Source organism: Mastomys coucha, unplaced genomic scaffold (genome assembly GCF_008632895.1).
Source record: "Mastomys coucha isolate ucsf_1 unplaced genomic scaffold, UCSF_Mcou_1 pScaffold1, whole genome shotgun sequence".
Classification (NCBI taxonomy): Eukaryota; Metazoa; Chordata; class Mammalia; order Rodentia; family Muridae; genus Mastomys; species Mastomys coucha.
This window is the reverse complement of record NW_022196891.1, coordinates 28,265,197-28,278,062: the sequence shown is the minus strand read 5'-3', so window position 1 is coordinate 28,278,062 and position 12,866 is coordinate 28,265,197. Positions and strand designations below refer to the sequence as shown.

The following is a 12,866-nucleotide window of genomic DNA, read 5'->3' as shown; positions in this document are numbered from 1 at the left end:
TGTTCCCATTTTGCACATGAGAAAACTGAGGCTCAGAAAGTACTGCCTTAGTTACTGTAGGAAGCTAGGTTGGCCACTGAAAGGCCCCTTAGTTGTAACCAAAACTGAGGATTTCCCTAATGAAGCTGGGATTACACCCCCCACGCCACCCCCACCACCCACCTCCCGCCTACCTGATCATAAAGGGCCAGTGGAGTTTTAAGAACAGAAAGCCTGCAATGTTGGTGAGGGGAGGAGGGGCAGGCAGCAGGTAGGGGTATACAGGTGCTTTTGGGTGTTTGGAGACAAGGAGCTGTAACGCAAGTGTGCTAGGCTGAGAGCCTCTGGAGTCTCTAAGAGATAGGGAAGGGCTCTGATACAGCTTCCCTAGCTTTCTCACTATGGCCAGCTGGGGCCCTCAGACATGTTACAAGGCATCAAGCTCCTGCTCAAGTGTTCAGAGGCTAGACCAGAGAGCTAGCTCGTAAGGCAATTCCAGCCCCTCTACCCTACTGCTAAAGAGCAAGGCTGCCAATCAAAACCACAGTGAGTTTGGGCAGTGGTGGTACACGCCTTTAATCCCAGCACTTGGGAGGCAGAGGCAGGTGGATTTCTGAGTTCGAGGCCAGCCTGGTCTACAGAGTGAGTTTCAGGACAGCCAGGGCTAGACAGAGAAACCCTGTCTCGAAAACAAACAAACAAACAAACAAACAAACAAAAAACCACACTGAGATGTCACCTCATACCTGGTAAGACAGTTAAGAGAACAAACAGAAAATACCAAGTTCTGGCACAGACATGAAGATGGGAACACGTCTGCATTATTGGTGGGACTATAAAATGTAGCTACATTGAAGAACAGTAAGACAGTTCCTCATACTAAAAATCAATTGCACATGTATCCCCAGCACTTGGGAGGTATAGTTATTTCCGAAAGCTCAGGGCCAGCTATCTACATAGCAAGACTGTCTTAAAAATAAACAAGCCAGCCGGGTGGTGGTGGTTCACGCCTTTAATCCCAGCACTTGGGAGGCAGAGGCAGATGGATTTCTGAGTTTAAGGCCAGTCTGGTTTACAACGTGAGTTCTAGGACAGCCAGCGCTACACAGAGAAACCCTGTCTTGAAAAAAACAAAAACAAAAAACCACCAAACTAATCAACCAAATAAATAAATACCCAAATGTGCTGGGAGATGGCTCGGTCAGTAAAGTGCTTATTGCACAAGCCTCTGTACTTGAGTTTGGATCCCTAGTCTGCACATGAAAAGCCAGGCACAGCAGTGTCTTGTAACCCCAGCACTAAGGCTTGCTGGGCCTGGAAGATTAATGAGCCACCAGCTTAGCCAATCAGGGAGCTCCAGGTTCAGTAAGCGACTCTATCTCAAAAAACTAAGGTTAAGAGATGGGTCTTGGGGGATGGCACAGCGGTTAAGAGCCCTAACTACTTTAGCAGAGGACTGGGGTTCTATTCCCAACACCCACATAGAAGCTCACAGCTGTCTATAATCCCAAGAGATTTGACACCCTTTTCTGGCCTCCCCAGAGGCATCAGGTATGCACGTGATGTACAGATGTGATGCAGGTAAAACATCCTCACAAAAAAGAATGCTTGTATGTATGTATGTACATACATATGGTGGAGAACAACAGAAAAAAGTCCCACATTGACCTCTGGTCTCCATGTATGTGCACACATCCATACAACATGTACACACACACACACATACACACACACACACACACACACACACACACACACACACACGAATGAACAAATAAGTAGAATGGCCATATGGTCTAGCAATCCTATTTCTTCTCCTGACTATTTAGCCCTGAGTCCTAAGTATTTATCCAAAATAACCGAAAGAAAGCAGGATTTCAGAAACTCAAGAAGAAAGACCAAAGTGTGGATACTTCATTCCTTCTTAGAAGGGGGAACAAAATACCCATGGAAGGAGTTGCAGAGACAAACTATAGAGCAGAGACTGAAGGAAGGACAATCCAGAGAATGCTTTACCTAGGAATCCTTTCCATATTCAATCACCACACCCAGACACTATTGTGGATGCCAGCAAGTGCTGGCTGACAGGAGCCTGATATAGCTGTCTCCTGAGAGGCTCTGTCAGTGCCTGACATATACAGATGTAGAGGCTCCCATTGGACAGAGCACAGGGTCCCCAATGAAGGAGCTAGAGAAAGGACCCAAGGAGCTGAAGGGTTTGCAGCCCCTTAAGATGAACAACAATATGAACTACCTAGTACCCTCAGAGCTCCCAGGGACTAAGCCACCAACCGAGGAGTGTATATGGTGGGACTTATGGCTCCAGCTGCATATGTAGCAGAGAATGGCCTAGTCAGTCATCAATGGGAGGAGAGGCCCTTGGTCCTGTGAAGGTTCTATGCCCCAGTGTAGGGGAATGCCAGGGCCAGGAAGCAGGAGAGGGTGGGTTGGTGAGCAGGGGGAGGAGAGAGGGGGGAGGGAGCAGGGTTTTTTTTCCCCCAGAGGGGAAACCGGGAAAGGAGATATTATTTGAAATTTAAAAAAAGAAAATATCTAATAAAAAAATTAAAAAAAATTCAAAGAAAAAAAATACTGTGAAAATATGTATAAAATATTACAAATTTTATAAGTATGTTACCTTGGATTTAATTATTTCTTTCTTTCTTTTTTGGTTTTTCTGAGATTTAATTATTTCTAATATAAATCTGCTGAATAAATTGTCAAAGAAAAAAAAAAGAAAGCAAGCAGGATCTTGAAGAATTATCTGTCCACTCTTGTTCATAGCTTCACGTATTCGTGACAACCAAGAGGTGGGATTGACCCAATTGTCCACCAATAGCTGAATGGGCCAGTACAATACGGTGTACCAATACTGAAATATGACTCTGCCTTGAAAAGGAAATCCTGTTCTATGCTACAACACGGATGAGTCTGACTGACCACAACATTCAGCCATGACAAGGCAAATAGTGTATGATTCCACTTATGTAAGCTCTGCAGTAGTCATCACATTCATAGGAGCACAAGGAGAGAGAGAGGCAAGAGAGAGACAAAGAGAGAAAGAGAGGTGAGAGAGAGAGAGGCAAGAGAGAGAGACAAAGAGAGAAAGAGAGGTGTGAGAGAGAGAGGCAAGAGAGAGAGAGGCAAGAGAGAGAGGGGGCAAAAGAGAGGTAAGAGAGAAAGAAAGAGGGAGGGAGAAAGAGAGAGAGACAAAAGAGAGAGGCAAGAGAAGAGAGAGGGGGGCAAGAGAGAGAGGTGAGAGAGAGAGAGAGAATATGAGTTGTGATTGCTAAAGGCTGAGGGTCCAGAGAGAACGGGATTAGCATTACATGGACGCAGAGTGGAGCTGAGAACATAGTTTACATACTTCAAGATGGTTACAGTGTAGTTTTGTGTTATGCGACTTTCTGCAACATTAAAAACAAACACACGGACAGGCAACCCAGATGGTGTGTCTGTGATACTAGCATTCAGAGACTGAGGCAGGAGGACTGGGAGTCTGAAGACAGCTTGAGGTTCAAAGAGAGACTTTATCACAAGCAAGCAAGCAAGCAAACAAGATGCACAAGGATGGACTAGAGAGCAGAGATTAAGACACTGGTGGTCCTAGAAGGCAAAGACCTTGTCTTTTTGTTAGTGTCCTTAGAGTGTGTGGAGAGAACAGGATCTAGAGAACACAGCTCACTTCCTCAGGGCTGCAGCACAGCCTTGTCCGAGCTCCTGGGCTTAAGATTCTTTGGAGCGGCTCCAAAAGGACCTGGACTCTCTGAAGACTACCATGAAGGAAGAGGCACTCCTGACCCCATGGCAGTTCTGACCTTCGGCCATTGCTTTTCACACACTGGGAGTGGGATCTTCCCCACTCCCAGCCAGCCCCTGTGAGGTGCCTCATGAGTCCCGGGACTGTTACTCTTGGACAAGGCTGGTGACGTACACCCTTGGGGATCCAGTTCCCTTTAGCTGAGGCCTAAGCAGACTTGTTCCGCTCAAAATGGACAAGCAGCTTCAGAGAGAGAAGGATTCTTCCCATCCCTTAACAAGTGTGGGCTTTTGGAGCTCTCTCAGAGCATGGCCCCTCATCCTACCCTCATCTCATATACCTAAGCTGCCAGCTCTCTGAAGGCGATGGGTGGTTACCGACAAAGAGAAGAGAGGAGAGAGAAACCTTCAAAGTGTATGAACTATCACCAAGGGAAAAAAAATACAGTGGGGCTTGGTGGGACAAGCCTGTAAGTCTATCATTTAGGATGATGAGACATGTTGTGAGTGAGTATAGCCTGGGCTACACAGCAATAAGATCCTGGACAAAAGAATGTATAAAGTTCAGTGAATTCCCCTAGCTGCCACTCTAAGGGCCCCTAATTTTCCCCTTCTAATAACATACACGACCTCCGCTTTGAACTGCTGGGGCGTCTAGGAGTTGTGGGGTCTTAGAAAGGATGAGATGGGGTCTACTGGCGAAAGGATCAGGGCCAATAGCAGCCCCTTGAAGAAGTCTCCCCGGCTCACAGAATACAGCCTGGAAATTGTATTACCTGACCTTTTGGGTCAGCAAAGCCCTAGGCTGGCACCTGGGACCGAAGAGCCAATCTTCATATCTGATTTTCCTACCCACAAAACTCTGTCAGAGACGCCGCTCAGGCAGGGGAGAATCTGTGACTGTATGCTTGCACAGGACTCTGGGAAGCAGGTGGTCCTGAGGTTAGGGGTTGAGGATGGAGTGGTTATAGATGAGAGTGGTTTCTCTTACTCCTTTGGCCTAATTCCGGCCCATCCGGTTCACCCTGGCTGGGAGTATCTGCCTGTGAAGTCAAACCAGCCAGCTAAGCCATTAGTCAAGCTACCACCCACACCTTCCTGTACCAATGCGGATGGAACAGGGTCCAGGAAAGTCTTCTTGGCTTGCGGGGCAGAAGGGAACACCTTTACGGCTCCTCAGAATCTTAGCCTTGCTTCCTTTGTTCTCTCTCCTCGGTTCCTGATATTCTACATGTAAGCTATCTGATCAGACAGCTGCTCCCACACTTAAAACTAACCCTGACCCGGAAGCGATGGCCGCAAGCCTCAGAGCTCGGGGATCTTGCGGTGACTCCTTCCTTGGCCATCCAACCTGCTCTCCCACCAGTGACCTCATCTGGCCCAGCCTCCTGCTCCGGAAGCAGATTAGCAAGAAGTCAAGTCAAGGGGGAGGAAAAGATGGAATCAAGACATTAAAATGACACTCCACACCCACACCCATTCTAAGCACTAGGCAGGGAACTGCTCAAGGACTTTTCAGGCAATCTCGGGTCAGGCTAGGTCTCAGTTTCTAGCTGATAGAGAGGCTTATCCCACAGGGCATCCTGGAGGTGTTCAAGCAGAGAGGCCTCAGGGAAATGCCTGCGTGGCCAGAGCAGTGGTCCTGATAGCACATGCGAGACAGAGATGGGCCCAGCGTTGGAAGGTGGTCAAGGAAGACAGGAACTGAGTGGCCTGCCCAGGGGCTCCAGCAGCCTCCAGGAAAATAGCTCTGTCTCTGTTTCCCTCCCATACCCTTCCCCAAGGCCTTGCTGCGCCATTCACATTCATCTTTAAATTTAAAGGTATTGGGGGGGGCGTGGATGGCTCTGCTTTGGCAGCTGTCTACTCTCTTTGGATACTCAGCAAATAAGAGTGCATTAAAACAAGGAATGGAGAGCCCCTCCCTATTCTAATCTCGTGGAGAAGTCCTATGAAGATCACAGACTACCTTCTAATCGTCCCCCCCACCCCCCAGTTCCTTACAAAGGCTGATAGAAAATGGTTATGATGCCCTGCAGCAGCCCAGGAAAAAACTGGGGGGAGGATAATAAAGCCTGGGCAGCTTGAGGCTCCTGTGCAGTCTTTTTCTGAAGCCAACGCTGGGCTTGCTCCTACTTCCCTCGAAAAATATTGACTGCAGCGGGCAAGTCAGAACAGACTGCAGTCTGCTTCTCTGCTAATCTGGAACATCCCCTCTGCTCCTTATTTCACTGTGGAGGCTACTACATGCAGGAAGGGAAGCAAGGGGTGTGAGGAGACCAAAGCAGGTCTCTAGGAAAAGCCCAGTCTTAGCCGCAGTGGGGGAACCTTGGGTCAACGAGGCATCTCTGTACTGTTCACAGACTCCTGATGCTCTGAATCACAGGGACCTTGAACAACCCTATCTTGGCACTTTGAGACTGTCTCAGTGCAGGTTATTTTATCCTGTGAAAGGAGGACACAGGTGTGACTCCTGTATCTGAGAGCATCAACCATGCCCATCACTTCCCGGGATGGAGAATAAGAAACCTCTTGTGGTTCCCTGCCCCCTGTGCCCCCATACTCGCCCATTCCAGTTATCCTGCTGTAGCCGTCTGTGGGCCCTGCTTTAGCCCAGCTGTGGTGGGACCATGGGGGGAGGGGCACAAGGACAAGCCAGTCATTGTCATATACACCAACTGAACCCTAGTTCTGGTATGAGCCAAGATGCCACACCGAGAGAGATGCCAACTCTCTGTGGGCATGCTAGGCAGCTCTGGGTCCCCTACAACCTAGGGCATAAAGCAAGGCGTCAGAGGGGCTGTTCTTGCTCGGGAACCCTGACATGTCAGAGGTGGAGAGTGAGTGGGGAGGGGAGCTGGAACCTTCTCTCCCTTTGGCTCGTGTTCACTTTAAAAGCCAATGCCAACCGTTCTGGTTCCCAGTCTGCTCTGTTCTTCAAGACAAGGCAAAAAACAGCAGGCTCCTCAGGCTTAAGCCAGTCTGCAAATCCCGGCCATAATGAAGGTCACAGGGGTTACTGACACAGGCTCTGGGGAGAGATGACCAGTGGTATTTCTATGCCACAGTTTCCCATCAACAAAATGGAGATCGATGTCTTTTTCCCTACTTTTTAGGCTTATAGGAAAGACCCCCCCCCCATTACCCTATGCTACCACTCATCATTATCAGAAACTAAGCTAAATGTCTCCCGGTTCACTGCGGGACGCTCATTCTGTAGGCCCCTTGTTTTTGTCTTGCGGTGCTGGGGATGGAAACTGGGGCTTTGTGCATGCTAGGTAAGCACGGGTGCCACTGAACACCACCCATACCCCTGAAGCTCCTTGTAGGTATTAATCGAGAATGATTAATGGTAAGAATGAGAACCAGGGCCTCAGAAAGGAGAGGTGAGGCCGACTACAAAACCAGTCTCCTGTCTTCTCCCCTTCTTCCTCCTCCTGCTCTCAGCCCCAGGAAGAGAGGCAGGCAGCAGGGGAGGAGTCCCAAGCTCTGGATTGGCTTCCTAACCTCTGTGTAGGAATAATCCTCACAATAATGGGTTTGAGGAGAGGGAAGGCAGCGCCCGGCACTTTTGCAAGCTATAAATATTCTCGTTAGCTTCCAAAGTTGAAGGGTTCTTCTGTCAGACTTGCGATCTACGTGGACATTATATACAGCACCTACAACCAACTACCTTCAGTCACCCGAAAAGGGCCTGGGGACCCCCTACGGCAGTCTCTGTGAGTATGGCTTGAGTGTTAGCTGGGCACAAAGGGAGGTGATGCTGGACGTCATATCCTTTTGAGAGATGCCACAGTGAGGGAACCCTGGAGCAGGGTAGGGGGAGTGGTCCCCAAGGACCAATCTCCTTCGGCCCCTATACTCTCAGGTACCTAGAATAAAGCTGGCATTTTAGCAAGCACTAGATATATCCCGATTAGCACTGGTAGAAAGCTGTGTGTGTCTCTCACTGAACTTCAAGAGCTTTTTACCTCAAAAATAAGACCTTTCTCTTTCCAACCTGGAGGCTCTTGGTTAAGTCGGGACTCAACAATGCACTAAATTAACAGCTTGCCCCTGCTCTGGCTCTTAGCTCTCAGATGTCCTACCAACTTGTACTGTTTTGTCTATCCAGTATCCTCACGAAGTTTCCTGTTTGCCCAGAGCATGTTTAGGACAGACAGGGAGCAAAGAGAGACGCTTCTGCCCAGGCCTGGTTACATTCTGTTCCTATCCACAACACTTAATGGCCTCTTCCGCGATCTTATACCACCTTCTCGAACCATCCTCACTCACCAAGGAGACTGTGCCAAGGATGCACAAAGATCAGCAATACAAAATGCCTTAAGAGCTTTCTCACTGGGTCTGAGACCCTCCGGACAGCTGAGTAAATTCCTGCCCAGCAGGGGAATGGAGGAGAGGCTCCATTGGTATCCTTGAAACCTCCAGAGAAAGGAAAGCAGGCATAAAGAGGAGACCCATCTAGATGGCTCCTACTGAGCTGGAATCAACAGCACTGAGGAGACATAGCAAGCAATAGCCCTGCTCCTCCCCCCTCCCCCCGAACCCCCCAGGCTGAGCTCTGAAGTTACATCTGTTAGGCAATACTGCTCTGACCACCTCCCTGGGGCTACTTGGCCTCTCTGTGAAGGTTCTGTAGTAAGTAACAGAGACAGCGAGGAAACGCAAGGACGAGATCCAAAGGGAAATAGTATTCTAGGAAGCAACAGCTGCTTCCGACCCCACAGGTGGAGAGGAACTTCCAAGAGTCGGCTTCCCAGAAGGCCAAGGTATCGAGGGCTTGTGAGCGGAAGCCATCCTCCTCAGGTCTTACCTGCACAATGTCCAGCACCATGCCAGCTGCCACAGTCCCAAAGCCTGCCAGGAGGAAGGGGAACAACACTTGCAGTCCAATGGAGAAGGAGGTCTCCTTGAGCGGGGAGGGCGGCGCGGGGCCCCGGTCTGTGCTGACATCGTCACTCTCGTTACTCTGGCTCCCGTTCTCCAGCAGCGCGTCCTCCTCCCGAACTCCCTTGGCGTTAGCTCGGGACTCAATCACTACCACCTCCACCCCGTCAGGCCCCAGGAACTCTGAGGTCCCAGCCAAGGGCTCTCGCCCAGGGCCATCCGAAGAACAGGGAGAAGGAGCCGGGCCAGTACCGTTGGGCTGGTGGATGTCCTTTGGCTCTGGCTTAGAGGACATGACAGGCAGGGAGGAGAGGAGGGGAGAATTTATTTATTTTTCTTTCTTTCTCTCTCCGACTCTGACTTGGGAAAGAACTTAGTCTTGGGGTGCACCCAGGCTTGATCGCCGCAAGACCTCTTCCCACGGCTCTCCACTCCTACCGGGCACTGTCAAAACTGATCTACCAAAAGACAGCCCCATCAAGCAATGCAGCCTGGAGCTGGAAGGAAACAAAGTCCTCACCAGATGCAGCAGCTGCCACTAGGGGTGTAGGTGCTTGCTCCCAGCAATTCTGTGCTGTGCCAGGGGGGAAAAAAATCTTTGGTTCTCAGTGGCCAGCTCCTCAGAGCAAGAGCATGCAGAAGGGAAGAGCTCAACCCGAGCCTGGAGTGTGCCTTGATGCTGCAGCCCTCTCTTGTGCAAAGCTGAATGAGTTCAGACCGTTCAGAACGGCTGGGGCTTCTTGCCACTCCTGCTGGGTGCCTTCGGCTTCTCACAGCACCTTGGTTGGGCTCGGCTGGTCCCAGTGTTGGCTATCTTTGCCCTCTTTCCCAGAGATGTCTTCCCTTCTTGAGAAGAACTTGTCCTTTCTCAGTTGCCTGGTCCTTAAAGTCACAAGAATCGGTGTGGAACACCTTACGTTGGGAGGAAGGATAAAAAGAAGAGAGAGAGGAGAATGTTGGTACATTAGCAAAAATCCAGTTCCTCCTAGGATGATCACGTGGTAGTCGGTTCTTCTCCTGCTAAAATCACACTGTCCTGCCCCACTGCATGTAGAGGCCCAGTGAGTTCTATTCCCAGCAGCTTCCCAGCCAGCAAACCACCTCCCAGAAGGAAGATGCTTCACAGGAGACCTTGGCATTGCCTTTTGAGCAACCCTGGGGTGGGCAGGGATGTGCTTAGAAGTTGTCTTCTCCAATCTTGATAAGAACTCAGTATTACTTAAGTGTATGTACTCCCTCAGAGGGAAAGTTACAGATACAGATGCAAACTCCCTACACAGTCACTCTTCTTGAGTGATTTACTACAAGACAGCAACAGCAAGACAGGACAAACAGGCAGAGGCTGATCATTGAGAAGAGCATCCCTAGACCTCTAATTGTCCTAGCCCCCTGCTGGGGAAACCGGCAAGAGGACTCCCCAGGCAACGGGGGCAGGGCGAGAGGCCAGATCAAGGCCTACTACCTACTCTTGCCCTTGAAAGTCAAGTGTTACAGAAACTCCAGAGGCTAACCTTGGTCCAGGCTTCGTCTAGACTTTTCTCTCTCTCTCTGCTTGGCCCTGTGAGCCTGTCAGATAGGACATGGCAGTTAGCTAGGTTGAAGAGGTGAAACTAATGTTCATTACCTACATTTTTGGTTACCTAACCGCCCCCCCCCTTCCTCTAGGGTTAATGACAGCCGGACATAGTGTAATTCTTAAAAACAAAAATATTGGTAAAAGGTGTAGAAAGAGGAAAGGCAAACAAAGCCAGGCTAAATAAAGTGTCACAAGCTAATATGCATTTACTCCCAAATCATGTCTCTGCCTTTGCCTGCCCCTCTTTTTTTTTTTTGCTTAAAGGAATCCCCTGGAATTGACTCCAACTTGTTGCATTTCACCAGCATGGCTCTTAATAGGAAAAAAAAAAAAAAAAACTCCAGAGGGTTTTGCAGGTGTGATGAACAGGCTGTTAGTATTGCAAACACTCACAATTAGTCAACTCCAGTTTAGTTAAGGCAGAATCAAACTCTAGGGCCCAAGTTATGAGTCTTCCATCAACTCGGTCACTAGCCAAGCCACCTTAACACAGCACCGTTGTTTTCAAAGATCCTCACTAGTCAGCCAAGAGGAAACAGAGTCCACCGCCCCCAAGCCAGCAAAGTTTCTTAGTTCCTTCGCTAAAACCTGACACCCCCACCCTTCCCGTCTTTCTGGCAGGCCACTTTGACCTGGAAGGGGGCTGGCAAGCGGGCAGGCCAGTCTCAACTACATCTGCAGTAAAGCCACAACTGACGGGCCTCAGGCTCTAGGAAGCTGCGTCTCCTTTCCAGGCGGGGATGGACAAAAAAGCCCAGTTTAGGTATCCCCAACTACAGGGGTGGGGAGGAGGAGTACCTAGGCGGTTTCCGCCGACTCCTTGCAACTCAAGACTGCAAAAGCACTGCGTCCTGTAGCCCCCAACCCCCGCCCTCCTCTCCTTCCCTCCCAGACCCAACAACACTGACCTGCGCCTCGCTGGGGAGAAAGGGCGACTGGAGAGTGGTAGCAGGGGCCCGCGGGATCGGGGGATGCAGGGTACCCCCTCTTCTCATCACTCCTCCCCCTCGGCCGTCCTCCTCGAGCCCCCGCGTGTGCCCTGCTACACCCCCAGCTAAGGCGAGCGTCCAACCGCGACACCCGGCTCGCTACATTTCGCTTCTGCCTTCCTGCGAGGCCGCCGCTCCGATTCCACGAGGGGTGGTGGCCTGGGGGTGGGGGGCAGGATCTTCCGCCTAGAGCCGGTGGGGACCGGACCGGGCCTAAGATGCCGAGCTCGCTCGTCCCCAATCGCCTCTTGTCCGCGGACTTGGACAAGAGTGTTTGGCTGTGGGTGGCAAACGTGATCTGGGGCAGAGCGGGTGGTAACCCCCCTCCATCAAGAATAGATTCAGGATGGACAACTACATCAGCCAATCAGAGCAGGAAGAGGGGCGGGCTCCGCCCTGACCCCGCCTATTTCCCCCGCGTTTCGCTAGCTGGGGGCGGGGTGAGGGGGAAACGCAGTCGAGTGACGGGAACTCGGAGTTGGAGGGTGTTGTGGGCTCGCGGTGCCCAAGCGCGGGCGGGTGCTGCGCGCCTGATTTCCCGTGGCCTCTCCAGGCGAGCGTTCTGCTACGCATGTACCCCTGAATCTTGACTACCTCTAGTGAGCCTCTGGGCCTTCCAGAAGACCCGAAACCACCCCTTTGAGCCGACCAGCTGGCGATCGCACGAGCCTCAGCAGCCATCGCATGTTTCTTCCCCGCGCCCAGTTCTTACCTTCTTCCTGGGCACCGTTCCTATTCTTCAGGCTCCGCATCTCTCTCTCTCTTTCTCCAGGTTCCTTGTTCCTCTGGGCGGCTGACCGAACCCTAATCTGCCTTAATAAAGTTCCAGTCTTAAAAGGGGTGGGGATGGGCAGGGTGGAGGGAAAATTTGTTAGACTCATGGCTGGGGCTACACACACCACTGAGCTAAGGGCGGGGGGGTGCGGGGGAGGGTGGGAAGCGGGCTTCCTTTGACCCAGTCGTGGCCCCATGGGAGAGAAGTCCCCATCCCGGGCGAAATAAAGGCCAACTTTCCCTGACGCACCTTGTGGGATCAAAGAGGAGAGTGTTTTCATCCTCGCTTTTGCCACTTCCTCCCTGGGGTGTCTTCACTTCATCAACCCAAACTCAGTACCAGTTAGTTCTCTTCGGGTTGTTTTTGTGAAGGGGATGTGACCTTCCTATAAAGGAACTCCCATTTCCAGCCTTTTTCCTTTCATCCGTAGAGCCTGTGACCAGAGATTCCTTTTGGTCCCTTTCTTCCCTAGAAAGGCACATGGGGGCAATTGAGCATATCTCTAGACCATTGAGTAAGGATAGGATGTTTCTAGGAGAGAAAGAGAGAGTGCTGGCTACCGAGCGCACATGCTCTACAGCAACAGGAGAGGGCCACTCCTTTGGACCACGATGACAAATGTATCCACAAAAACCTCTCCCGACCTGCTAATCCAGCAACCCCGGGTTCAGCTCCGCTGCTGGGATATCAAAGGCCTATATATTTTTTTAAGGACCCAGCAAAGCAAATGTCACTGTAGTAGAACCCCAATTTTGGCTTCAAAGCCGAGTCTATGTTTAGATACGGAAGTTACTCCTAGATTGTGCAACATTAGGTCTCCGCCAGAAGGACCAGTTTTGTGAATAGTGAGTATGGATTGGGAAGGAAACTAAGACTCATTGATATGGCTGCCTGAGTGCTG

The 12,866-nt window shown here is 50.7% G+C and overlaps 1 protein-coding gene across 1 annotated transcript in view; it reads right to left on the bottom strand.

The window, feature by feature from the left end:
• Positions 1 to 11,548, bottom strand: part of Slc41a1 (solute carrier family 41 member 1) — a 22,044-nt gene extending 10,496 nt beyond the window's left edge. Inside the window, exons 1-2 of the mRNA XM_031381975.1 lie at positions 11,110 to 11,548; positions 8,552 to 9,537 (exon numbers count right to left, since the gene is read on the bottom strand). Coding sequence (XP_031237835.1) covers positions 8,552 to 8,920 — 369 coding nt within the window. The 5' untranslated portion in view covers positions 8,921 to 9,537; positions 11,110 to 11,548. The remainder of the gene's footprint in view (positions 1 to 8,551; positions 9,538 to 11,109) is intronic.
• Between the last annotated feature and the right edge of the window lie 1,318 nt (positions 11,549 to 12,866).